Source organism: Macaca thibetana, chromosome 20 (genome assembly GCF_024542745.1).
Source record: "Macaca thibetana thibetana isolate TM-01 chromosome 20, ASM2454274v1, whole genome shotgun sequence".
NCBI lineage: Eukaryota > Metazoa > Chordata > Mammalia > Primates > Cercopithecidae > Macaca > Macaca thibetana.
Window position 1 is genome coordinate 61,590,970 of NC_065597.1, and position 27,853 is coordinate 61,618,822.

General features: G+C 35.4%; 1 protein-coding gene across 8 annotated transcripts in view; it reads right to left on the reverse strand.

Moving 5' to 3' along the window:
- Positions 1-27,853, reverse strand: part of MRTFB (myocardin related transcription factor B) — a 205,678-nt gene that overhangs the window by 107,222 nt on the left and 70,603 nt on the right. For 7 of the 8 annotated variants that reach the window (XM_050774066.1, XM_050774068.1, XM_050774070.1 and 4 more), the window contains one exon: positions 18,403-18,623. In XM_050774066.1, coding sequence (XP_050630023.1) covers positions 18,403-18,556 — 154 coding nt within the window. In that variant the 5' untranslated portion in view covers positions 18,557-18,623. Of the gene's footprint in view, positions 1-1,304; positions 11,013-11,564; positions 11,628-18,402; positions 18,624-27,853 lie in introns of those variants that run through there. The other variant, XM_050774074.1, reaches the window with a different exon arrangement.

The following is a 27,853-nucleotide window of genomic DNA, read 5'->3' on the forward strand; positions in this document are numbered from 1 at the left end:
AGGAAATAATCATCATTTGAAACACAAATGAAAGGAGGTTGGGAAACAGAATAGTCTCATAGTCTCAAGGTATTATTATCCCACACATTACTTATTAATTACAAATGGAAACAGTACATTTACATAACAGAAATAGTAGGAACAGGGTAATGCCACCTTAACCTAGTGATCAAACTTAATCTCACCAATAATGAGACAAAACTGTCATGTATCTTCTGATGTGATTCCATGAGGATGCAGCACCTATTTAGTGTTATCACCAACAATATTTAGCATGAACTGATCACTAGGACTGATCAGACAAATTCAAATTGGGGTCATTCTGCAAAATAACTGGCCTAGAGTCTTCAAAAATGCCAAGTCATGAAAAAAATTTGTTAAAGGTGAGGAACTCTGCAATGCTAAATAAGGCATATGACAACTAAATGCAATGAGTGATACTTGAAAAAGCAATAAAGGCCATTTTTTGGGGAAAGTGGGGATATGTGAATATGGGCTGTGTATTAAATAATATTACTATGCCAATGTTAAACTTTTTGAGGCTGATAACTATATTGTGGTTTACAGAAGAATGTATTTATTCTTAAAGATGCATACTGACATATTTGGGCATACCTGTAACTTATTTGTAAATGATTCTTAAATAAAGTTAATAAATTGTTCTAACTCCAGGGGTTAAAAAGATCATGTAAAAAAGATTGCTACCCTACTTTAGGAAATTAGAAGGGGAAAATGTCCATTTGTATTTTTCCACAGAAAAGATACAACTGACTTATAGAACTAGTAAAGGGAGATTTTCATTTTAGTTTTAAAAATGATATAAATTCCCATAATAATCTATTTTCAGGCTTTCAATTTTACTGGCAAATGTGAAAGTACATTTGTTTAAAAGGTAAAAAAAAATTATTTGGACATCTTCCACTAGAGAAATTTTTTAAATTTCTTCATTCATTTAGCTGAGTACCTTCGAAAGTACTGAGCTAGAATGAAAACACACAAAATTGACTACAGCACTGTGTTCTAGACTACGAAGGTCCTTGGTTGTAAAGTAATTCTTCCTAGCATGGCAACATTTTCTGAGAAAAGTATAAAGTAGAATACAACTTGAGAACACTGAGTTTTTCTTTCTTTGTATGAATAGCCACATGAAAACACCTAGTGAGGTCTCACTCTGTTGCTCAGGCTTGAGCGCAGTGGTGTGATCATGGCTCACCAATTCCTGGGCTCAAGCAATTCTCCCTCCTCAGCCTCCTAAGTACCTGGGACCACAGGCATATGTCACAACACCTTAGTTTCTTTCTTTCTTTCTTTCTTTTTTTCTTTTTATTTTTATGAGACAGGGTCTTGCTAAGTTGCCCTAGCTATCTTGAACTCCTAGCCTCAAGTGATCCTCCTGGCTGAGACTCCCAAGTGGCTGCGATCACAGGCGTCAGCCACCGTTCCCAGCTCTCCACATGAATAAAATTTATATAGCACCTATTATATATGAATAAACTTAAATGAAAGGGAATCTAGGCAAGTTCAACAAGGTAGATGGTTGACTACAGAATGTCTTAACCTTCAACAGGCTTTTAAAATAAAACAATTTGCTCAAGTAAAATCACCTCTTTTTAGCTTTGCATATGATTACACTTATACCTTTTATAGCCATATTCATTATATAAAAAATAAAAGCATTTTAATAATCTTAAACATATCTTTAATTAACTATCTTTCAAATGAAAGTTATTTTTTTTTCTATTGTAATAGCACTATTTATAACCATTAGAGGTAGCTTTAGAACCAACCATATACTTTAAAACTTTATTCCTCATTAGCTAGCTGGGTGTTCTGCATTATTTAATTTCTCTGACCCTCAATTTATAGGTTTTATAAAATGGAAACAATTAAAATCTACTTCAAAGGTAAAATACCTTTGCCTAGTCAGGGAAGACATCCTCTCACTACTGGCAGAATTTAATAGTTTAACTCACTATTTACCAATCAGTTCTAGGCCTACCGTGTAGGCAAGAAAGAAGAATGTGGAAATATGCAGAAACACATGGAAAAATCTAACACAGTGCCTTGTTTGTAGGTGGATCTATAAAAATATGTGTTGATTGGTTACATTACCAAAAGGAATGAGAAAAGAAATGGTTTGTTTTTGTGAGAAGACACATGGTAACTAAGAAAGTCAAAATAGCAGTGTTAGGTATTTAATTTACATGATTATAGTCCTTAACAAAGCAAAAGTGGGGGAACTGTCCCTTATAAAAACTGTATAGCTTAAAAATAAAAATTCTATTGGAAAACATTCTGCAACAACACATTAAAACTAATTAATACATTAATTCAAATAATTACATTTTCAAACATTTGGGCCAATAAAATGAAACTGTATATATAAGTCATTTGATAAAAATAGAATATGATATATTCTAAAGTACAAAGTGTAAGTATACATTGACAATTCTAATTTTCAAAAACACAGTCTTTTCATGTTTCATTTATTCAGTGACATCTCATTTATTTGGCTTCTATCTGTAGTATCAGTATCTGTAGTATCAGCAGGTCACTTGGACCAAATGAACCTGAGAAACAAACTCAATAGTTCCTTGTTGGAGCTGCATCTATCTGCTGTAAATCAGTTATTCTCCATCTCTGTGGCCAGTTTTGACATGGAAGCCTCCCTCACCAAGCCCACTACTAGAGATTCCCATCTGTTCCCTGTCTCCTAACTCCCATGCTGGCTTCTCAGCCACTGTGAGACAGGCACACCACAGCTCATGTGGGCAGTAAGGGGTGGCCCTGTGAACCAAGATGGGAACCTTAAACCACTAGGCCCAAGGCTAAAAAGTAGGGATTACGAACTTTGGGGAGCCAGACCACAGAGATTTTGATCAGATTATGTTTCCATGATTATGCTGACGTATACTTTTGAGTGGTGTTATCAGATAATCTCAGTGATATTCTATCTTATTTCTATCCTACCACTCAAAACTCTTTATCAACCTAAATTCTTCTTTAAAGCTCTGGTGTTAATGAGAACCTATGACATGTTGTGAAGATTCGACTTGACGATTAGTCAGCTCTAAGTAGAATCCTCCCAATATCATGATATAATCATGAGCTACCAAATCACTGTCAATCACTCTGATAGTCCCTATTATATGACATTTGTTTAAAAAAGATTTTTACCTTGATATAAAAGTACTATGTGCACATTATGAAAAATGCCAACTATAGAAAGAGATGGGAATAGTTTATATGTATGTAAATTTCCAAAATAATTTGATATATTTCATTCCAAGACCTTTTCCTTCGCATGGGGGAGTGGGGAGTGGTTGATAGGAGGAACGCATGACGGGAGGGTGTGAAAAGGATGGTTAGCTGGACCTTGTTTTTTTTCTTATTATAACCGAGATTATCCTGACCAGAAAGTTCCCATTTAATATACATGTGAGAAGGAAAATAGTCTTTAGTTGTCTCTTTTAAAGGCTGAATCTTTTGCCAAGTTGAATCAAATTCAAATATTGAGGAAAAGAGAATATTTTAAAATTTCAATATTTCTATAAGAGAAAATAATATACAATCAATTATTTATTAATGAAGAATGGATTCTGCCAATCAGTGAAACCTTTCCTCCTTGAGGCTTCAAATTTAAAAAAAGAGATGACTTCTTGAACCAAAGGAATGACCATGCCATTATCTCCAAGCAATCCCAGAGGCCCTAGCATGGTATCTTCTCTGACAGTCTCGCTGACCATTCTGCATCAACAGCAAAAGTGAAAAGCTACTTGCCATGAGAACCAGCCATAACTATTAGCCTTGGTCTTTAACCAACAATTTGGTTTCATTCATCCACTGATCAAAAAGCAGAGCAACTTGGTACTTCCAGTAAGGTCTGAGCGTTTGGGTGGGTCCAAAAATAAACTGATATTGCTACTGTAATCCTAGTCAGAAAGTTCATCCATATGTACTGAGAGGAAGCATGTGTCACAGGACAAGCAAAGGGCCTATGTGAAAATCCCAATTCCAGACTCTTGTTTTCCAGCCATGATGGAATAACAATCATTGGACTTAACTTCCTGCCATAGGAAACTAGATAACTGGGCAAAATACATGAAACAATTGCTTTCACGCATTGGGAAACAGGTAATGCGGGGCTGTGGCCCCTGAGAGAAGGGAAACAAATGAGATGAGCCCATAACTGCCCTAACTTTCTGCCTGGAGGCAATTTCTAGACTGTGGGTGAGAGGAGGAAGGAATCACAGAGGAGCTTGTTAGGCTTGCTGAACTGAGGAGACAGAGATGAGAGGAGAGCTTAAGCAGGCTAATGCAGCTGAAGTTTCAGGGAAGATTTGTGAAAAACAGGATCTATGCTGAAAAAGAGTTCCAGAAACCTGCCTAATGGTGCCCTGGAATCTTTGCTGAGTGCTAAGCTGTACACAGAGCAAAATTTCACGAGTTTGGGCAAGAAATGGCCAGGGACTATAAGCTAAATAATTCCCAGAGTGGTTATACAAGGTCGGGAAATGTTTGAGCTCCAACCGGCTTGACTGAAATGTCCTCCCTGGGGCACTTAGCAGGGCATGCAGCAGAGATACCTTTAAAGGGGGTCTCCCTGCCACAAATGCTACCCTACATCTTTCCTAAAAAAATTTAAGAAAGGCCTTGAAGGTTATCCAAAAGTAACTTAGCTGCCTACCAAACCAAAGCCCAACTTTCTTTAACTGAAGACAACAAAAACAAATTCCAGACACTCAGTAATGCAACATTCACAAAGTTATATCCAATGAAAAATTACTATACTACTTACACCAGGAAGCAGCAAAATGCAACTCTTAAATAGGAGAAAAATTCATCAATAAAAACAGACCCAGAAGGACAAAAATAAATGAAACTATTAACAGCTACTATAACTATATACAAGTATTTAAAAGAAAACATAAATATAACATGGAGAAACATGGACAGTACAAAAAAGAACAAAATAAAACTTCTAGAGGTAAAACGAAAATAAACTTTTATTGGGTGGGATTAGCTGCATATTAGATATGCATTTTAAAAGATCAGGGAGTACTTGAAAAAAAGAGGTATATCTAATAAGGCACTGTAAAATAAAAATAAAGTAAAATGGGAAAAAAATTAAACAAGGCAAGACAAGAAGAAGTGAGAGAGAACACCTAAGACAAATATATATATAGAGAGAGAGAGAGCAAGATGATGGATGATGGATTTGAACTCAATTGTGATGGGCAGCCTTTAGGGTAGTCCCAGGGATCCCTGCCTCCTAGTTTTTATGGCCTTGTATAATCCTCTCCCTTTGAGTAATTAGCTTCTAATCAATTGAACAGGGTTAAGTTTAAGGAATGTTACAAAAGATTACCACTCTGTCCTGCCAGAAGACTTCTCTCTTACTGGCTTTCATAAAGAAAGCTGTCATGTTGGAGAGACCCAGGTGGCAAGGAACTGAGGATGGCCTCCAGCCAATGGTCAGCAAGGAACTCAGGCTCTGAGTCCAACAGTCCCAAAGGAACGGAATCTTGCTAAGAGCAATGTTAAGTAAGCTTGGACATGAACCCTTCCCTAATTGAACCTTCAAATGAAACTCTGGCCTTGGCTGACACTCTGATTACAGACTCCTGAGAGACTCTGAGGCAGAGGTACTCAGCTAAGACATGCCTGAATTCCTGACCCACAGAAGCTGTGAGAGAATAAATGCATACTGTGTTTGGCTGTTATGGTTTAAAGTAATTTATTACAAAGCAATAGATAACTATTACACCACATATACCAATAATTACCTTAAATGTAAATGATCTAAATATTGCAATTAAAATTGTAAGAGATTGTCAGACTAGATTTTAAAAAGATTCGGCTCTATGCTATCTATAAGAAACCCACTAATTTTTAAAATTTCTTTTTTCATTTCTACTTTAACAGCAAGCTTATCCTTAATATTTAAAAAATCTTTCAAAAATGGAGATGAGGTCTCACTCTGTCACCAGGATAGAATGCAGCAGTGTTATCCTAGTTCACTGCAGCCTCAAACTCCTGGGTTCAAGCGATCCTCCCACCTCAGCCCCTCCAAGTAGCAGGAACTACAGGCATGTGTCCATCATGCTTGGCTAATTTTAAAAATTTTTTGTAGAGACAGGGCCTAGCTTTATGGCCCAGGCTGATCTTGAACTCCTGGGTTCAAATGATCTTCTCACCTTGGCCTCCCGAAGTGTTGAAATTACAGGCATGAGCCACAATTTCCGACCAGAAACTCACTTTAAATATAAAGATACAGATGGGTTAAAGGTAAAAGTGTGAGAAAAATATATTTCATGTAGTTGTAAGCACATGACACTTAGAAATAATACATGTTGGTGGCTGGAGTTTTCAACATTCCTCTCTAATTGGTAGAACAAGTAAAAAGAAAATCAATAAAGGTATAGAAGATTTGAACAACTTTATTAATCAACTGAACCTAATTGACATTTATATAACCCTCAAAGGTACATGAAACATTTGGGGTCATTTAAGAAATATATATTTTTTCATGAGAGAATTCATTTTAAATAGTTTCATTGTAATAGTTAAAAACAAAAACCAAAGTATTTTCAAACACCACTGGACTCTGACAGTTATAATTTAAGACTAAGTTCTTGAATTTCTTCAAATGAAAATTTTTTAGTCCTAACTTGTTATGATTGAGTTTAAATTCCATTATCTAGAAAATCCTTCAAATTATAATATTTGGGTATTCAAATAAAATCTTCAACTTTCTGAAGGTACAAGCATTTTCCTTCTCTTGAGGGTTCAGAAAGCACTGAGCAATCCATCAAACAGCTACACGATTTCTATGCACAAACAAGTACAAAAGTATGCAACCAGAGGTTTCATTGGTTCATCCGCAAATTGCTATTTAACCAAATTCCATTTCTTTGAAAAAGATGAAGAGACTAACAAATATAGAGAAATAAAAAAGTTGTTAGAAAACATATTAGAAAAGTAATACTTTTTCATATTAAGATCATGTCTAGTTGAATATCGCTGTTATTCTTGGCTTGAGAGAAACAGTAACACACACGTTTATTTTTTTTAGCAGATTTTATTTATATTTTAAACATCAATCAAGAGCCACACAATTCTCTAGTACAGTCAATAACTCAATAACTAATTTTGACCAATTAAGCAATTTATTATTTCACTTTCATGTCTTTCCACTAAGGAGATCTAAAATATGCTAGGTTAATGACAGGTTATTAGAATATGATAACATGAATTTTATTTTTAGTACTAATTTTGTGAAGCTTGGTTGAGAGCATCATAAATCAATTTACTTGCCTGTGTCCCATTTTTAAACTCTTTCCCAAAATATATTACATTCCTACAACAGAATCAGATATCAAATCTTAAGAAATTTTTGATTGTATAGGACTTTTATTTAGCAGTTAAAACTCTGTTAATTCAATTAAAGAATTCATTTAAAGGATTAAAAAGAAACACACAAAGAAGGAAACAAACCATACAAAATTCCCCAACAAACCTGGTCCTCCCAATGTGGAATGCTGTTCACCCTGGAATTTCATACATGCCACTCACAGACTTCAGATGAGACCACCATGAGGCTGTTAGCAGTTAGGGCTAACTACAAGCCAAATAAATCCTAATTACCCATTTCCTTAAGTTCTCCAGGCTCCAAATCTCTTGGGTTCTGCCCTTCTCATTTATTTTTAGCATTATATTCTTCTTTTTTAAAAAAGAAATGCATAAAAATACACAGTAAAATATTTTAAGAGGATCCAGATTAATTGAAAAACAACTTATAGATCCAACCCCTCTAGTGACCTTAGAGCATCATCTAAACAGCTGCCATTACACCAAGATTTCACAGAAGAACATTCTACAACACCGGAACTGTTTCTGTTTCACATATTCTAAAGGTCACTGTAAAACATATGACATATGTATATCATATGTATATATTCATATATATGCATAAACATATTTTAACATATTTGTTTATACAAAGATAATTTCTAAGTTTATTCAATTTCTTTGTTAAATGATTGGGTTTATAATGAAAAAAACTTAATTTAGAGATGTGATTATGACATAGATTTCCTGGAATCAAAAAGAAAAAGAATTTAGAAGACAACTCAGAACACAAAATCTCTTTAAACATTAAAAATAACTGTTTTATTACTTCAAAATACCAAAAGTCTTCTGTATAGTACTTATCATATATATCAAATGCCTTTTAAAAGAGTCTCAGCAACCATATCTACTATCTTAATCTCTTCAGAACAAGTACATAAGGAGAAAATTCTATAAATCAGTCCTCGATGACAGAGGGTTTGTTTAGGAGTTTACCAAATGGAACAACCCTGCTGGAATTCCTTCAAGTAGCCTGTGAAAATGTCAGAATGGAGTCTGTTTTGGAGGTCATAGTCCCTAGAGAGCTCTGAGTTTTGGCCTGTTTGTCTTTTCACATGCTTTAATATTTGAAAATCCTTTTTTGCAGACACTGACTGATGCCTAGAGAATGCTAGGATTGTGGGAACTGGCAGTACCAACAAGAGACGAACTTCATGGGAAATCAGTGCCCACTGCCTTTGCCCTCTCAGCACTCATCAGATAAGCTGCTCTTCAAATGTTATGAAGGTACACGGTGAGACATTAAGAAACTGAATGTCATTTTGCCTTTTTTTAAAAAAAAAATACTTGCAGAAAATGGGAGCAAAAGTCACTGGGACGACAGAAAGAAATGCTAAGTCTATAAAACATCATGGTGAAAATTCTGAAAAACTACACTGACTTAGTATGAATTAAAACACAGTTGACCCTTGAACAACATGACTTTGAACTTCATGGGTCCATATATATTTGGATTTTTTTCAATAAATGTGTTGCAAAAATTTTTGGAGATGTGTGAAAATTTGAAAAAGTTCAGATGAACCACACAGCCTAGAAATATCGAAGGAATTAAGAAAAAGTTAGGTATGTTGTGAATGTATAAACTATATGTGGAAACTAGTCTATTTTGTCATTTACTACCATAAAATATACACAAATCTATTATAAAAAGTTAAAATTTACCAAAACTTACATACACATATAGACCATACGAGGAACCATTTACAGTTGAGCAATGTAAATGAACATAAATCAACTGTAGTGGATATTGTACTACTGTGACAATTTTGCAGTCACCTCCTGTTGCTATCATGGTGAAGCTCAAGAGCTGCGAGTACCGCTGAGAACACCAAGTGAGGCTCACGATCTCCGCGTGAGCAGTTGTCTCTCCAGGAAACGGTGCATTGAAGTAAAAAGTAATCTCTTAAGGTTCTCACATACTTTTCATCATGTTTAGTGCAGTACCTTAAACTTTGCATAATGAGACTCCTACGAAGTGCCACTAGTGATTCTGGAGGTGCTCCCAAGAAGCAGAAAAATGTCATGACATTAGAAGAAAAAGTTGAATTGCTTGATATGTACCATAGATTGAGGTCTGCAGCTGCGGTTGCCCACCATTTCAGACAGATGATTCATTTTACAAACAGACTGTGTAAACTTCCAGTATTGATAAATACAGTAAAATACTGTAGAAATATCTTCCTCATAATTTCCTTTATTTCTTATGATGAGGTCTTGCTATATATTGTCCAGGCTGGTCTTGAACTCCAGGCTCAAGGGATCTTCCTGAGTAGCTGGCACTATAGCGGGGAGCCACTGACCCAGCTCCTTATGACTTTTCTTAATAACATTTTCTTGTCTCCAGCTTACTTTATTGTAAGAATACAGTACATAATGCATATAACATACATGATATGTGTTAATCAACTGTTTATGTTATAAGGAAGACTGCCAGTCAACAGCAGGCTATCATTAGATAGGTTTTGAGGGAGCCAAAAGTTATACATGGATTTTTTTACTGCACGGGGGCTTGGTGCCCCAACCCCTACATTGTCCAAGGGTTAACGATACTGCATTCTCAAAATATACATACTAATAAATAAAGTGCTAATTATGTGCCTGTACTATTCTCAATACTTGGTTTAGATTACTTGATCTAATCCTCATAGCAATCTTATGAAACAAATACTAGTGTGATCCCCAGTTTGCAGATAAGGACACTGAGGCAAAGGGAAGGTAACTAATTGGTCCAAATTCACATAGCTAGTAATGGTATAGCTAAGATCTAGGCTTAGGGTGGCTCCAAAGTTGGTGCCTCCATCATGGTATTCTCACATCAGGCATGCAAGGCTGGGTTAATTATAACACGTACTGAGGGCCTAAGATGTGCCATGTATGTGCTAGACACTTTAGATGCTTTATTTTATTCAATCTTCCCAACAATCTAGGAGGCATATGTAAGATTATTCCGACTATGGCTTTGAGGCGCCTGCCACCACACATTTAGTGCAACAGAGCAGGCTCTTGCTAGGCTTAACTCTATAGCCCTCCTTCTTTAAAACTAGGTTCTTCTTTTCAGTTAGCCACAAGAATCATCTCCAATTATTTTTCTGTATATAGTCAGGGAAAAGTCTTTTAAAGATCTTTGTGTAACAAGTTTATGAGAATATACTATATCATAAACTTTCAACATTGTACTAGAGGCTTAAAAATCTAAGAATTATTTTAGAGTAAGAGTCACAATGATCATTCAATAAATGTTTGCGAACAATAATTTTAAAAAGTATCATTTCCATTCTTGAAATATCAATTTTTTAATACTTTGGGAGAGCAGAGTATTCTGATACAGCAAACTTTTCCTTCCTATAATATGTGACAGTGGTTTGATCAAGCAGTCCAAGTAACATTCTTCTTAACTGCTATGTCAGGATCAAGGCTTCTGTCAAAGAGGGTCTTCTATTTTGTAGCTACGAATCGCAAATCGGCAGAGAGTGCTGACCAACTGTAACACTTGTCAGTTTTTAAACTTAGACTATGAGAACCAAAGGCAAGCTGTGAATCAGACTTTTTGCTTTTCTTGTTATGTCTTCATTAAACGCAGAGGCCATATATCAAAAATTTAACTGGTGAAATAGACACCCAATGATTAGCATTATCTTAATGGAAACAACAACACAAATACCATAAAAATATGAATTTGGGCTTTAAAAAGAGCTGAAAATTGTCTTTTAACTGACAGTTTGATGCTATCATAAAAATGTTAACACATACCTGCCAACCCTTAAAAACCATCAATAGAAACTACATATTCTAAATTAGACACATTATTTTTGAGAATAACAAATAAGTCAATTACTCTCTTTAAATACGGCAGGAAAGTCTGACTAATTGAGAGAGCTGGCAAGTATGTTTACTAATACAGCTGTGAGGTCTGTATTAAACAGCAACACCACTAATTTGTATCTAAGGAAAATTCCACTGGTTAGCTGAGATGGAAGTTATCTTCCATGCTTTCTGTTTCTTCTGCCCAATGAATAGCACATGGCAAACATGACAATGAGATATAAGAACACACGATGTAATGAAGAAGGGCTGCAGGGAGACACATGGGCTGGAGGCTGCTGTACGGATGTCATAATGGGCAAGCTGTGACACAGAGCGCGCCTTAGACTTACCCATGCTCACAGACTGAGTCAGCAGAGGAGACTGAAGTCCTGACTCCCAAAAGACTACACTTCCTGTCAATAATAGTGAGGGCAGTCGGTGAGGGCAGGAGAGCCAACGTACGGATTAATGAAAGGAGTCAGAAAAACATGATATTTGCTAATTAGTCTAGGTAATTATTAATTACAAGCCAAAGAGAAAATTCCAACACATTTGTCACTTTAACATATCAGTCTTACTGTTTTCCGTCACAAGAGTACTTTATTATTGATGTCTTAAAATATAAGCAAAGTAACAAAAATTGTCATGGATCACTTTTTTTAAGTACATTCCCTGTATTTACTGGCTCTTCTATAGGTATGGTAGAGAACAGGTGTCCAAAACTATCTTTTCTCTTTTTTAGCTACAAGAGGTCCCTGTGATTGAATTACGTGGCAGACATAAGTAAATGGAGCCCCACTTTAATTTTCCTAAGTCTCTCAGTCCAGTAGAGGAACTAATTATAAGCTAATTACTTAATTCCACAAAGTCTTGTGAGGTCTAAGTAGCTACGAGGTTACAGGTGAGTCATACTTATTAAACTAATCATTTATATTATGTATATTATCTTTTATAATTGCTTTCTGAGGAACAGCAAAGACTATTTCTTAATAAATTTGTTTTAGTTTATTCACTGGTCCAATGTGTAATATAAATGATATGGTTGGCTCTACTTTTATGAAAATTATCTCAATCTATATAGAAAATAATGTACTTCTGTGACTTCAGTAACTATAGAAAAGTCATCTAAAATGTTAAGTAAACATAAAACAAGTAAACAAGTTTAAGATGATGTGGTCTCCTCATCGGTTGAAACTGCTAATTACTATTATGTTTTAAATCTTACTGTTAATAAATGTGTTCATTGTGATGCCCCTAGGGTATTTCAACAAAAGGACACAATTTAAAGACTAAATAAATTACTCAAAATGAGCTTCAGGGGTGCTGTAATAGGGTCCATGGTCTTGCTGATGCACAAAGCTTCATCCACCCCTCATCGATAACTAAAGCAAGCCCATGTTAGCATTCTGATGCTGCTACTCCAGCAGGAGAGCAAACTCACTGCCAGCTACAAATGGGAGAAAGTAAAGTTACACACAGCCCCTCCCTCGCTCCAAACACACTGCATGGGTGTGTTCTGCAACGCACTGAAGCAAACAAAATCCTCAGTAACAACAAAAACTGTCTAAACAAGACACTAGAAAAATAGAAGGCAGACAGGGTTACAGGTGCTTATTTACACTGTGAATCAAAACATACTAATAGGAGACATTATAAAGGTTATTATGAAAGAGAATACCTCACCCTTAAGGTACTTACAAGGCTTCTTTTTCATTTTGAAGAGATTTTCACAAACAAAAAGAGTATGAGAGCTGCCACAATTAAGAATTTCATTTGCAGTTGTCAGGAGGCTTATAGCTTGCTTTTAAAGCTATAATTGTGTTTAGTATAAATCCTAAAGCCCAATTTTAAAAAATATTATTTTAAAACAACTAAGGAAAATTATATTCAGAGTATATACTTCTCTTCTCAGTGTAAGTACTCTAACTCCTGAAAGCAGGAAAATAAGTTACTTATCAGAATGTTTACTGATGTCCTTGAGAATTACATGAAACACTCCACATCCTAAATATGTTAACAGCAAAGTCAATGACAAGATTTTAGAGAAATTTATTCATTTCTATTACTTCCAGTTACAGAAAGGGAAAGCAAGAATTCCACAGCTCTGTCTTGGCTACTGAGCATCTATTTGTTTCCTGCTCGTTTATGACACTATGACAACTTTGTCTGGCTATCCGCTCCACAGTAAAGTAGAAATTTCCTCTCTCTTCCTCACCAATCTCCATTCATTCATTATACTAGCTCACCTACGGCCTCAAGAAACCAGTTTTGCCCAAGACAAATGCTCAATGCCACCGTGTATTTCCAGATACTTGGATCAACAGTAAGCCCAGCAGGTTAATGAGAAGCAGGGAAATGCTCTCAAAGTAAAACCCCCAAAAAAGGCCAGCTGTAAATATATGCCATTCATTTTCTATTGTGTAAGGCAAGCAGTTTTCTTTGGCTGGGTTCCATGGCTAGGCAAAGTTCACCTGACTGTCTGCAAACATGTTAATACACGTATTGAAACCAAAGCAAAGAGCCATCTTGGGTTCCCTTGTGTGCAGCAAACTTCTGAATAAATTATTTTCTCTCTAGTAAGTGATCATTTCAAGAACTGAAAAAGAGATTATCTAAAATTATTCAGTATAAATTTAATGGATGGAAAATCTTAGAAGAAAAGATTTCAAGATGGGACTATAAGCTCAAAACTCTAACAACTGCAGTAACTAGTAATACCAAAGTTTAAAATAAGAACGGCAAATGTCATTCCTCTTTATTGAGGCCTAAAACACACTGACTACTTCATAGTAAACAGAATTTGAAAAAGCCTTTTAGTTCAGGAAGAGGGAGGTAGATGATACTGATTTTACAAAAGTCTAAATCGGCTGGCCTGTGCTGTTTCTGTGACCACGTAAACATGACATGACTGCTCCTCACCTTAAAAATACCTGGACTCAAGACATACCATCAAGTATTGAAATATCAGTTTTTAAAAATGAAAATCTATATTAACGTCTCTGCTTACTCTGTAATAATACTGGCAATGACTTAAAAGCTTAAATTCACCAGCCAGCATCCCTGAGGGTTGCTCTGCCTTCAGCTTACCGGTCTTGCACACAAGCTCAGGAAGGAACAGCTTCTCCCGCAGGGTCCCCTCAGAGTGCAGGCACAGGCAAAGGGCTGCAGCTCTTTCAGTGATGTTGTTTCTACCCACTTTGTCTTTCCTTGCTGAGCTTTTCCAGTTTAAACACTAAAGTCCTATTCCTTTGACTAGTTTCCTTTTTATTCCCAGTCTGCTCATGTGAAGGAATGTAAATAGTGAAAAAGATGGATCTAACATGTACTTAAAATGTCAAAATGAAGCTCAATCCCCTGTATACGCATTGTTTTAGTAAAGGTAGACTATGCATGTGTTTCTGTATATCCATTTTCCTTCATTAAGGCCTCACTTGTTAGGAAAAGTTAATTGCTTAAATATGGCTGCTTTACTTTTGAGGTACTATTTTGGTCACATTCAAGGGTAAAGGAAAATCCCAGCTTCTCTTTACTAAGTATCTCCCCTGTGTGCCCCAATAGTGGGAATATCCTGCAGCTCCACTATCGTCAGTAACATAAATATGAATGTAAAACAAGGGAAGATCCTGGAATCATTACTTAAACGTCAACTTCATTTTCCTTGTAAAGTGTATTTATAAACTATTATATATTACCCATTAGACACTAATCCCAAACTGAAATATCTCCATTTTTTCCTCAACAGAAAATAATTCTAGTAAGTGAAATTCAAATGTTTAGGAATAACAATAAAACACAATCACCAAAAAAATCTGACTTCATTTATTTCATAATATCTAAACAATAGTTCGTATTGATTAATTCTGATGCCAACAACTGCATTTTGTATGAGTTAAACATTGCATTAAGAAGACCTAAAACATGAAGAACATGCCTGGAAAAAATCATTAAAGTAAGAATGTTACGGTCTTTTCATCTATACATTACTTGATGTGAATATACTCTGCTCACATAACCGTCAAAAACTTAGATTTAAAAATTTTTTAATATATTTGCTTTTATTTTGAAACTGACAAAAATTATATGTATTTACCATGTCCTTTTTATGAAATATGTATATACTGTGGAATCGCTCGATTGAATTAACGTATCATTACTTCAAATGTTTACTATTTTTTTTCATGATGACAACACTTAAAATCTACTATCTTAGCAATTTTCAATACAATACATTGTTATTAACCTAGGTTACCATGTTCTGCAATAAATCTCTTGAACTTATTCCTCCTATCTAACTGAAATTTTGTATCCTTTGACCAGCATTTCCCCAAAAACCTAGATTTCTGACAGCCAAATAAAGATGTCTTTTATGCCTTGGAATGTATATGCAAATTAGGTTAATATATCATAAGCCTGAAATTGTATGTCTGAATATAAAATAAGGCTTCTATAATAACTTCCTGAAGTCATTTATTAGAAAAGAGGGAACAATCTCATAGTGGAGTCTTTGCACGGCGTCTCAGAATGAGATATTCTTTCATTTACTTCATATTGAACAAAAAAGGACTCTTGAAGAAAACACACTGGCTTAAAAACCAACTTCATTTGAAGCTATTTTCAGGTTTACAGAAATATTTTAATCAGAATCAGAAAAAAAAGGAAGAGAGAAAAAAATCAATACATTATTCCCAGTTAAAACCTTAAAATTCAAAGTGTTGGGTGTTGTTACAAAGCAGCCGTTTAAAAACTGCTTTTTAAAAAGTAGTCAAATATTATTCTCTCAGAAAGAACGCTAGTAACAGTTATTTCTGGGAAAGTAACTGCAGGTAAGGGACAAGATTGGGAGGGTAACTACTTTTCACTACGTAATCATAACATTTTAAACCACATGAATACATTATCTGCTTAAAAAAGGGCAAAATTCTAAAACAGAAACTAGACCCCATAAAATGTAACAACCAATGACAAATCAAACAAGTATTATGTTATGGAGATTATGAGTATATAACTAAGACAATTTAAAAAAAACTGTTTTGTGAATGGTACTTGTGATTTAGACATTAAATTTTCAGTGCCAAATCATGCACATGTTACAGAGCTGCTGTAACTCAAACCAAAGAGACAGAAATGAAGATGCACCCTGGAAATTAGTGCCAGATGGATGATGCACAGGGATTCTACTGCTGATAAAAACACTGACCACAAAGATTCACATATACACTTTGAGTAGGATGGTTTTATGAACAATGAGAGTGGTTAAAGCAATCCTACATTACTGCAATGCCTCATAAAATGTAACTACATTAATAAATTAAAATTTTTACCATTTAATCTACTTCCTTAAAAGTTTATAAGGGGAGAATGCTCTATAGTTGGGCTTACCACCTTATATTCTGGCATACATATTAACATTTTGCTGCAAATGACCATAAAGGATAGAGTCTCCTCACACTTCCCTCGCCATTACAGAAGACCAGTATTGTGCACAACTGTGTATTCTGATTTTATAACAGTTCAACTCTTATTTTCTTTCAGGGTAATAATTTGGACATTATACTGGTCCAAGGGTACTGTGTAAATCTGATCACACTTAGTCATGTTTCAGTAAATGTGGCTATATTCTCTCAGCCACTGTCTAAGGTAAATCTGGGTTCTTAAAAGATAGAATGTTTAACCCGGGCGCTGTGGCTCATGACTGCAATCCTAGCACTTTGGGAGGCTGAGGTGGGTGGATCACGAGGTCAGGAGATGGAAACCATTCTGGCTAACACACTGAGACCCCGTCTCTCTACTAAAAATACAAAAAATTAGCTGGGTGTAGTGGCAGGCGCCTGTAGTCTCAGCTACTCAGGAGGCTGAGGCAGGAGAATGGCATGAGCCTGGGAGGCGGAGCTTGCAGTGAGCCAAGATCATGCCACTGCACTCCAGGCTGGATGACAGAGCGAGACACCGTCTCAAAAAAAAAAAAAAATAAATAAATAAAAATAAATAAATAAATAAATAAATAAATAAAATAAAAGATGGAAGGTTTAAAAGCCATCACCAGTGAGTTAACCACAGCATCCTGAAGGTTTGATGGCACCTAAGCTAAGATGCTGCTTTAAACCTATCAAAATGGTCAAGGGCTGTGCGTAGCAACAAGATTCAGATACAAAGCAAAACATATTTTATTTGAAGGAGAACAAGTACACACCAAAGACATGTACTAAAGGCCTAATAAGAGTGGCATATGTATGGTTTTTTTAATCCATTTTCCTAAATAAGGTAAGCCCAATAAGTAGGAGGACTGGAAAACACTCAGTACCCAGGAAAATATGTGACAAGGTACATAGTGAGGTACTCTGCAGGGAAAGCAGTTTTATTTCTTCTGGCTTTTAAAAAATTGAAATTTACAAATATACTTGTGAGTGTAGGACTCATCAGAACTGTGGAAGGTATAGTAATTCCAGAAAAAATCCTTAATTCTGTTTTTTAATGTGTATGCTTAGAGTGTTTGTAAATTTTAACATTACTTTGTATTTGTTAGATTTTATATCTCAAGCATTAAAAGTATATGTCATCTATCTCTATTTGTTTATGTTTAAAATTGACAGTATTGTGTCTTCTGGAGACTCTGGAATATCTCTGTGAGTGATGAAAATTTCCTGAACAGACAATGAATAGAAAATATTCATTTTGTAGACAAAGATGAGGCAGCCAAAGACTGAGCCATATTGGCTATATCCATACCTATTAATATAATAAATACTCAAATAAGAAGTTCCTGACTTCTTAGTCATCACTGAGACAGCTTTGCCACTTCTGAAATTAAGGTGCAACACACCGGAGATGGAGAAAGTAGGAGGAGAATGTAGTCATATCCACAATCTATTTCCCTGGCATCAGCACAGGAACCTACTTTCCAATGCCATTCCAGCATGAAATCATCTGCTTGTGCTAAAATGGCTGAATCTAAAGTTTATTTCCAAAGGTAACGTCACTACCAAAGATACTTGCTGGGAAAATAATGAAAGAAATGGATGGAAAGTGAAATTCCGCCTGTTATTAAAAACCATCCAGTACTTCTATAGGGTTCTCCTCCATGACAGACTGCTGAACTGACCAAAATACTACTACCAAACAGGAACAAACTGGGCTCCCAAAGAGGGGAAATCTTTAAATCAAAGATCCCATTGCACAAGCTGAACTCACCATTTTTCCTTTCGTTCAGAGGGGGTAAGTTTTGACTGGACTGCAAGGAGAGTTCCTGGAATTCATGAGCCACAGCTTCACTCTGAGGACTCGGAGCAAGATGGGCTAAAGGTCCCACTTCATCCTCGGTGTCTATCGCCCCTGTGTGATCCATTGTGTTCCAGCCACTGGCAACAGGGAGTGCAAGACGCCTCTCAAATGTGGCCAAAATACTGAAGACACTGCCAAAATAAAGAATGTGTAAAGAGATGGTGTAGTTACCTTTCTCCAATTTGCACAAAAGTATTAAAATGGGAATCCTGGGTTCTAGTCCAATTTTACTGCTGTATGGTCACACTAATCCATTTACCCTCTCTGGACCTCAGGTTCTTTATCTAACAGGAATAAAATACTTCCCACTTAAAAACAAGCAATTACGAGGTAAATAAAAGTTGAAATATATTTTGTATATTTTTTAATACCACAAATTAAAGAAAGTCATAGCCACTGGTGGCACTAAAGATTTAATGCATGCTAAAATGAAAAACACAGTCAACAAATACTGATGAAAACAAGCAGTCTGGCTTGAAAATTCATCTTAATTCCTACATATCAACCAAGTTTAAATTAGTCAACATTCACAGCAACCAGTAAGGTGTCAGATAATGACTTCCATCAGCCTGAGTCTCAGGGTGAGAACAAGAGAAAACAGAGCTTTCAGCTAACCCACAGTGGACATACGGTTCATGACAAAGAAACAAACTTTTAAGTCACTGAAATTTGGGGTTGTTATCACAGTAAAACCTGGCTCATTCTGACTGATATGAAAATCGGCAACAGAAGTACCAAAGATACATCAAAAATTCTAAACATGTGACACTGGCTTAAGGACTACAAAGTGGGCAGCAGAAAACTGTTACTGGAGGCTAGAAGGATGGTCAGTCCCTGTTATGGCAGTGGCAAAACATTCGATCAAATTCTTTGCTGTCTGCTTATTTAGTAGCATTTCATAGCACAGTGTGTTCATCCTTTCACCTACTGATGGACATCTGGGTTTTTTCCAGTCTTTGACTATTACAAATAAGGATGCTACAAATGCTCCTGCACAGGTATCTATATGGACACATGCTTTCACTTCTCTTGGGTAAATACCAAATATCCAAATGGTAAATACCAAGATGGTATTTACCCAAGAGAAGTGAAAGCACGTATCCATATAGATACTTGTACAGGAGTGAAATGGCTGGATCACATGGCAGTTCTATGTGTAAATTTTTAAGAAATTGACAAACTGTCTTCTAAAGTGGTTGTACCACTTTACATTCTTACAAGCAGGGTATGAGAACTCCAGTTGTTCCACATCCTTGGTACTTCATATGGTCAGTCTTTTCCATTTCAGTCACTTTAATGGGCAAGTAGTATCTCATTGTGGTTTTAATTTGCATTTCCTGAGTGACTAATGATGCTGAGCATCTTTTAATTTGCCATCCGTATATCTTCTTTGTCTAAGTATCTGAGCAAATATTTCTTTTTTTAAATTAGGTGGTTTATTTTCTTATTATTGAGTTTTCAGAGTTTTAAAAATATATTTTGGACACAAGTGCTTTATCAGATACATGATTTACAAGTATTTTATCCCAGGCTATTTTGCATGTTCTTAATAGTGTTTTATGAAAAATATTTTTAATTTGATGAAATCCACTATTGATCAATTTTTTTTCTTTTATGGATAACGTTTTTGTTGCTGTAGCTAATAAATCTTTGATTAGCTCAAGGTAATAAAGATTACTTCCTGTTTTCTTCTAGATCTAGTTTTATGTTTTACATTTAAGTCTACGATCCATTTTGAGTCAATTTTTATTTCTGCAGTGAAATATGAGTCAACTTTTTTTCAGGATTTTTTGGCATATGTATATCTGATTGTTCTATCATCATTTGTTGACAAGACTGTCTTTATTAAGTTGCCTTTGCACCTTTGCTGGAATTCAACTGAGTATGCATAAATAGATCTATTACTTGACTTTCTATTTAGTTTCCAAAAACGAGTGAGCCACAAAGTGGGGTGGGGGGCAGGTGTATGCACTGTGCTCCAAGTCTCTGGCTGATCCCTAAACTATATACATGGAGGGCAGACTTCATGCAGCCCAGCTAAGGCAAAAAGAACTGAACTGAGATCTCTGGTGCTGCCCACCAAAGAAAAGCCAGCTTGCAAGAGTTCAGCAAAGTTAACTGCCTGCTCTTAACAAAACACCACTCTTAAGAAGGAACCTAACAGAATCTAGAGTCTCTACAACTGTCAATCTGAATTACATATTCAATGGAAATATCCTTTAATAATGAAGGCAAAATTGTCACCAGGAGATCCACACTACAAGAAATTCTTTAAAAACTGACTGAAGAGAAGTGATACCAGATAAAAACTTAGATTTCAGAAATGGAAAGCATCAGAAATAGTAAATGTGTAGATAAAAAAACTAAAGACTAGCTTTTCTTCTGAATTTCTATATTATTAGCATTCAAAGCAAAAATTTTAACACCCTGTTGTGAGGTTTACACTACATGTAGATGTAATATATATGACAACTATGGCATAAAAGATGAAAGAGGGGTATGTTCAGTGTCTTTACTTTTCCATATATCATAAGAGAACAGTGTAATTTTAGCTTTAAGTAGACTGAGAAGATCATATACAATTACTTAAAACAACTGTTTAAAAAATACAAATAGTTTTAGCTAAAACATCGCAGGGATATTAAAATAGCATTCTTAAAAATACCCAATTAACCCAAAAGAAGGAAAACATGAATAACTAAAAAGAGATGGGACAAGCAGAAAACAAACAGCAAAACAGACCTAAATCCAACCTTATCAATAATTACATTAAATGTAAATGATCTCAACACTCCAATTAAAAGAGACAGAATAAATTTTTAAAAGTCTATAAATGTATGCATATAAGTGACATACTTTAAATATGGAGACACAATTAGGGTGGAAAATGGATAGAAAAAAGACAGGTCATGCAAACAGGAATTCCAAGAAGCCTGTGATGACTATTATTATTATCAAATAAAGTAGACTTCAGAAAAGATGTCAGGTGAATCTGCATGACAAATTACTTATTTCACTAAGGAATATTAAAATACAACTCCTAGACTTTTTCAAAACTATGAATTTTCATTTCAAATTATTTATTCATACAAAATAAAATCTGTTCACGTCAAATTAATTCTAAGATACAAGTACCATAATGCCCTTATAATGGAAAGATGTACAAGCTCCGAACATCGGTGCTAATGATTTGGAAGATCTTTTAGGCACAGATTAAAAAAAAATATTTTCACGCAGTATTATCTGTTCTACATACTGAAGAATTTTTTCAACCTATTATGGCTTGACTTTATGCTCACCTTAAACTCCCACACATCCCTCCCAATTATGAAAATTATAAGCTAAGGAAATCTTTATAAAATGTAGCAAAGGCAAATACTAAGTTTTCAAAAAATTTTAACTTAATATTCATGAACATTTTTGAGAGAGTATAGACTAAATCTACTCTGAGATTTTGCAAGCTGTCACCTTAAAGTCTATTTAGGTGCTTTTCTTTTGAAAATAAGATCCAATATCAAATATAAAATTGACTACTCTCTGTATAGTAGTCAATAATTGAGATATTAAAGAAATGGCATTAGAACAGATTATTTCATTGGGCCATAATTTAGTTACAGAAGTAAAACAATCATTTAGCTTTCACTGGACAAACTGTGATAAAATATTAATTCATCTAGAACTGACAGCATGAATGAAGAAAGTTACTATCTTACAAATTCCAATAACATAACTGCAGCTCAAAATGAAACAAAGCCAACATTTATCCAGCACTAAGTACAAGTACAGCGTAATACTGGAAGATCAACCTGGGATACAACTTCTCTCAAAAAACAAACCAGTTCATTGTGAGATACTATGCCAGAGGTAGGGGAAAAAAATACAGGGAAAAAAAAAAAACCCAAGAGGCATTACACTTTCATTTTTCATCTATTCATTCACTAATTTTTTTGAATGGAGTCAAGATAGAACCAGTAATAATTATCTTATATTTTAAAATATACTGGTCTATTGGGCTAAGAAAGTCCCCAAATCAGTGCTAACATGTGTTCACAAGTGCTTCTCAACTCTCCTCACAATATAATAATTTGGGGAGGTTTAAAAAAAAAAAAATCCCTGATGGGTAGGGGTTGTTGGTGGGGAATCTCCAGAGATTCTGCTACAATTGGTTTGGGACAGAGTGATCCTACTGTGTACCAAGCATTGAGAATCACTGGTATAGCAGAACCTCTCATCTTATACAGAGAATAAATCATTTGCCCAATGAGTGGGAAGAGAGGTCAAAGGCAATTATTAATACACATGTAAAAAACAGTAGAATACAAATAGGGTAAGTAGGTACCAGGTGCTATTTAGGAACTTTTTTTTTTTTTTTTTTTTTTTTTTTTTGAGATGGAGTCTCGCTGTGTCACCCAGGCTGGAGTGCAGTGGTACAATCTTGGTTCACTGCAGCCTCCACCTCCCAGGTTTAAGTGATTCTCGTGCCTCAGCCTCCCAAGTAGTTGGGATTACAGGTACCACCACCACGCCTGGCTAATTTTTGTATTTTTAGTAGAGACAGGGATCTCACCTTGTTGGCCAGGCTTGTCTCGAACTCCTGACCTCAAGTGATCCACCCGCCTTGGCATCCCAAAGTGCTAGAATTACAGGCATGAGCTACCGCACCCGGCCTCTATTTAGGAACCTAAAGAATTAAACGTCTAATTGTATTTGGGTAAGTTAGGGAAGTCTTCAAGGATGAGTAGGAGTTCACCAGGCACAGAGTTCTTATCATCAGTAAAAGGAAAGCAGCACAAACAGAGATCACCTAACAGCAAAAAGTTGGATGGGGCCAGTGTAGAGGGCATGACACAGAGTGGTAGAAGATAAGGCTGCTGCAGTAAAGCACAATTGTAAAGGAATGTGGACTCTAAAAACCAGTGATATGATTGATTTTGTATGTAAAAAGATAATTCTGACAGAGATCAGTTACTGATAAAGTCTCATGCTGAAATGCTGAGGAACGAAGACAGTGGAAATGCAGAAACAGGAATAAATTCCAATATAGTCATGCTTAACCACAGGGATACACTGTGAGAAATGCTTTGCTAAGATTATTTTGTTTTGTGCACATCACAGTGTGCACTTACACAACCCTAGATGGTATAGCCTACTACACTCCTAGGCTGCAGGTCATACCCTATAGCTCTTAGGCCACAAAAACCTGTATAGCACGTTACTGTGTTGAATGCTGCAGGTGACTTTAACACAGTGGTGAGTATGTGTGTCTCTAGACATAGAAAAGGTACAGGAAAAATAAAGCATTATAACTGTATGGGACCAATGTTACATGGTGCATGATTGTATTATTGAAGAGACAAAATGTCAAGGCTTGAGGATGGCCCATTTGCAAGGTAGAGATTAAAGAGTTGAGGATGGCTGAGGTTTCCAGATTTGGGCAGCTGGAAAGGCTGGCGGTATCATTAACACCAAGGCAGAAATGAGTACTGAGGGGCTACTCACAAAGAGTGTTCACTTGGAGAAACTACAGGTCCCCAAGGCCAGAATGCTGAAAAAAGGGTGTGGCTGGAGAGATAGCCATTTGACTTCAGGCAAGTCATTTCTCTCTTAGAGACCTAGTTTCCTAATTTAAAAAAATGGGAATGACAACTGAAAAGAAGAGATGGGAAGAATATTTACTCAGCTTGACGCTAAATCTAATCTAGACTTTCCTTAATTTTGCCCTAATGACCCCTCTCTGGGTATCAACATTTCCATTTTATACATGTGAAAGCCAAGGCTTGGAAAGATTAAACAAAATTAAGAGACTAACATCAAAGCCACGTTTCCAACTTCAGAGCTCATATTCCTGCCCTGATAACATGGTATGTATGTGCCAAAATGCAAATAAATTGGAGCAAAGAATTGGGAGAGAGAGATGTTGGGGAGTGAGGTGGAGGGAGATGGGAAAGAGGGACACAAGGTTGTGAAAAAAATTCATTTGTACAAATCCTTAACACGTGTACTGAAGGCCTACATTATTAGGCACTGTGCTGGGCACTGGGCTTCCAATGATGAATCATTCATGATCCCTGCTCTCAAAGGGGGTGAGACCTAGTCAAACAGGCAGTTACCACACTTTAGTGCTTAACAGGCGCTTTATGGCCGATGAAGGAAACCCTCTCCTCTCATTCCATTTTGCAAAATGCTGAAAGCGTGACTGGAATTAAACTTCAGAGAGGTAGCAGATGCACTACATACAAACAGGACATCTTTTTGATGTTAGGTTACAATTCTTTCAAATAAACAACTTCTAAGTACAGTTTTTATTTGTAGCTGTTGGATTTTTATGTGTAGCCATTAAGTATACAGAAAAAATGTACTATAAAAATAGCAAATACTGACAATACGCTGTATAGAAAAAGTTATATAACATTCCTGTGCTGGAAGTGGCTATTACAGTTCTAAGAATGCCAACGTGAAGATTTAACTTGTTCACTAGAGGAATAACTTTCAAATGAACACAACATAGAGCAAACTGCACACTAACCCTCCAACATGATACATTCTTAGTAAGTACTGTAACACTTGAGTAAACACCATTTTTTGAAATATTCATTATAATCCATCTATAAAAATTTGAACTAGCAAAAGTTTCAAACACACGTAGCTTTTAAATTACTACATAAAAAGACAAGGAATTAGAAAATGTTATTTATTCTCCAAGTAAAATGGCCCAAACCCAAGTCTTTTCAGTTTGAACAACTGTGTTTTTATGTGTATTCATAATGAATGAATTTCAGAGAATAAGAATTGATTAGAGGATTAATTTTAAGCAAGGATGATTTCCATATTTAGCAAATATTGAGTTAAAAGCAAACTGTAATTTTGTTGAATTATAATTAGCATGATTTAAATAAGTAAATGTTTACAAACAGAGTAAACAAATATTTTATTTAACAGATAAAAAATATATTGTACTCCTATTTCCAAGTTCTCTAAGGCAAGGAGAAAAAGCAGAAGGGAAGAGGACAAAGGGAAGAGATGAAAGAAAGAAAGGGAAAGAGAAAGGGAAACTAAAAAAAGGGAAGACTTTGTTTTCCAGTGTCTAACTTTTGCTATTAGCAATCAATGGAATTTAAATTTACATTTAAAATACATGAAAAAAATGAAGTTTGATTTACTTGTCTCAGACACTATGACTAATTAAGTGCAGCAGTGGGACCATGAGTCCCCTAATTTGTAATCCTGTTCTTTGGCACTTAATTAGCCAGAGTCAGAAACCCTGACGAATCATGCCAGTTAGTTGGTAAACTGAAAAACTAAGTTTAAAGAGGAGTCATTAAAAATGATAAGCACAAATCTGAAAACATTCTTCTTGAATTAGGGTACATAAATGTCAGTTCATTTGCCAGCCTTCTGATACAGGGTCAAGGCGATCTCTTGTCTCTTTGCAGATGTGCTGGTCTTCTGGCATAAGCCACCACTGTCTATGACTTCGAGTTTTTGCTTCTTCAAAGTGGAGTAAAAATTGAAAAGATTCCGAGTACAGACTGCATCTATATTTTACAATTTTAACCCAATATTTTTAGTTTCTCACCCATACCTGATATACTGTAGTATCATTTAAGCAACATATCTTTGTTTCTAAACATATAAATTCTTTTGCATTCATATTTTGTCAGTTTACATAATATTTAGTTAAATTACTACAACTAGCATAAACACATTTAGGAACAAACACAGCTGACTTCTGGTTAGGACACAAGTCAATTAGTCAGAACAGAACTACATCACCAGATTTTAGCACACCTCCTGGCCATAACCACTCAGCATGTCCTGAAACAAAGGGAATGGAGAGAGTTGGTAATCCAAAAAGCTGGTCAAGTGGAGGATGGCTAACAGAGCTTCTGCCACTAAGCATTGAAAAAAATATGTTAATTTCAGGGGCATCTCAAATCAGAAACCTGGGTCTTAGGTTTTCTGGAGTCTGTTAATACAAATTACAACTAAGATATTATTTCATTACTGTTTAACTTCTTGTAAAATGTGTTAATATTGTACTCTTGAGACAACAGCTCAGAGTACATACCAAATAAAAGTTAATCTTCAGAGTTTCACAAAAGCACTTTAGCAGGTAGTAGAACTATAAGTTTCTAACACTGTTAGTTAAACATGAGATCATCTATTCTAATTTTATCAAAGTCCTTCAAAATACTTTTGGGTTCTTAACCATCTTAAAAGTGTAAAATCTGGTAGTCTTTTAATGTATTCAGAAGGTGTGTAACCATCACTATCCAAATCCAGAACATACTCATCACATCTAAAAAAAAAAAAAAAATCCTGCACCCATCAGCACAGCAGTCATTTCTTAATCTCTCCCTCAGCCCCTGGCAACCACTAATCTACTTTCTGTCTCTATGGATTTGCCTGTCCCAGACATTTCACATAAACAGAATCATAGAATATGTGGCCTTTTGTGTGTATCTTCTTTCGTTTAACATATTTTCAAGATTCAGCTATATTGTCCAAGTATCAATATTTTACTCCTTTTTATGGTTGAGTAATATTTCATTGTATGAATTTACCACCCTTTGTTTACCCATTCATCAGATTCGGTAGACTTTGGATTGTTTCTATCTTTTGGCTACTACGAATGTTGCTATGAAATGAGTACACACGTTTTTGTGTGTATATATTTTTTCCATTCTCTTGGGTATACAGGTAAGAGTGGAATTGCTGAGTCACAGAGGAAGTCTATGTGTAACTATTTGAGAGAATGCCCAACTGCTGTTCACAGTGACTATACCATTTTACATTCCCATCAGCAAAAGTTGGGGTTCCAACTTCTCCACATCCTCTTCTTTTCTTTTTTTTTTTTTTTAATTATAGGTATCCTTGTAAATGTAAAGTGGTATCTCATTGTGGTTTTGATTTGCAGTTCCCTAATGACTAATGATGCTGAGTTTCTTTTCATGTCTTATTGGCCATTTACATATCTTATTTAGAGAAATACCCATTTTTATATAGGGTGACTGACTTGTCTTTTCATTGTTGAGTTAGAACAGTTCTTTCTTTCATTGTATGTAAGTCTAATGGATACTAGATCCTTATAGATTTGCAAATATTTTCTCCCATTCTGTGGGCTGACTTTTCATTTCCTGAAAATTAAAAAAAAAATTTTTTAATTTTGATTAAGTCAAATTTTTCCATTTTTTTCTTTGGTTGCTTGTACTTTTGATATCATACCTAAGAAACCATCAACAAATGCACATCCGTGAACTTTTGCATCTATTCACAATTCTGGTCATGCTATCCTAAATTAGCTAAAACACAGTTTAACTACATTCTCTTAAGCATGAGATTGTGATCGCCTCACCTACTG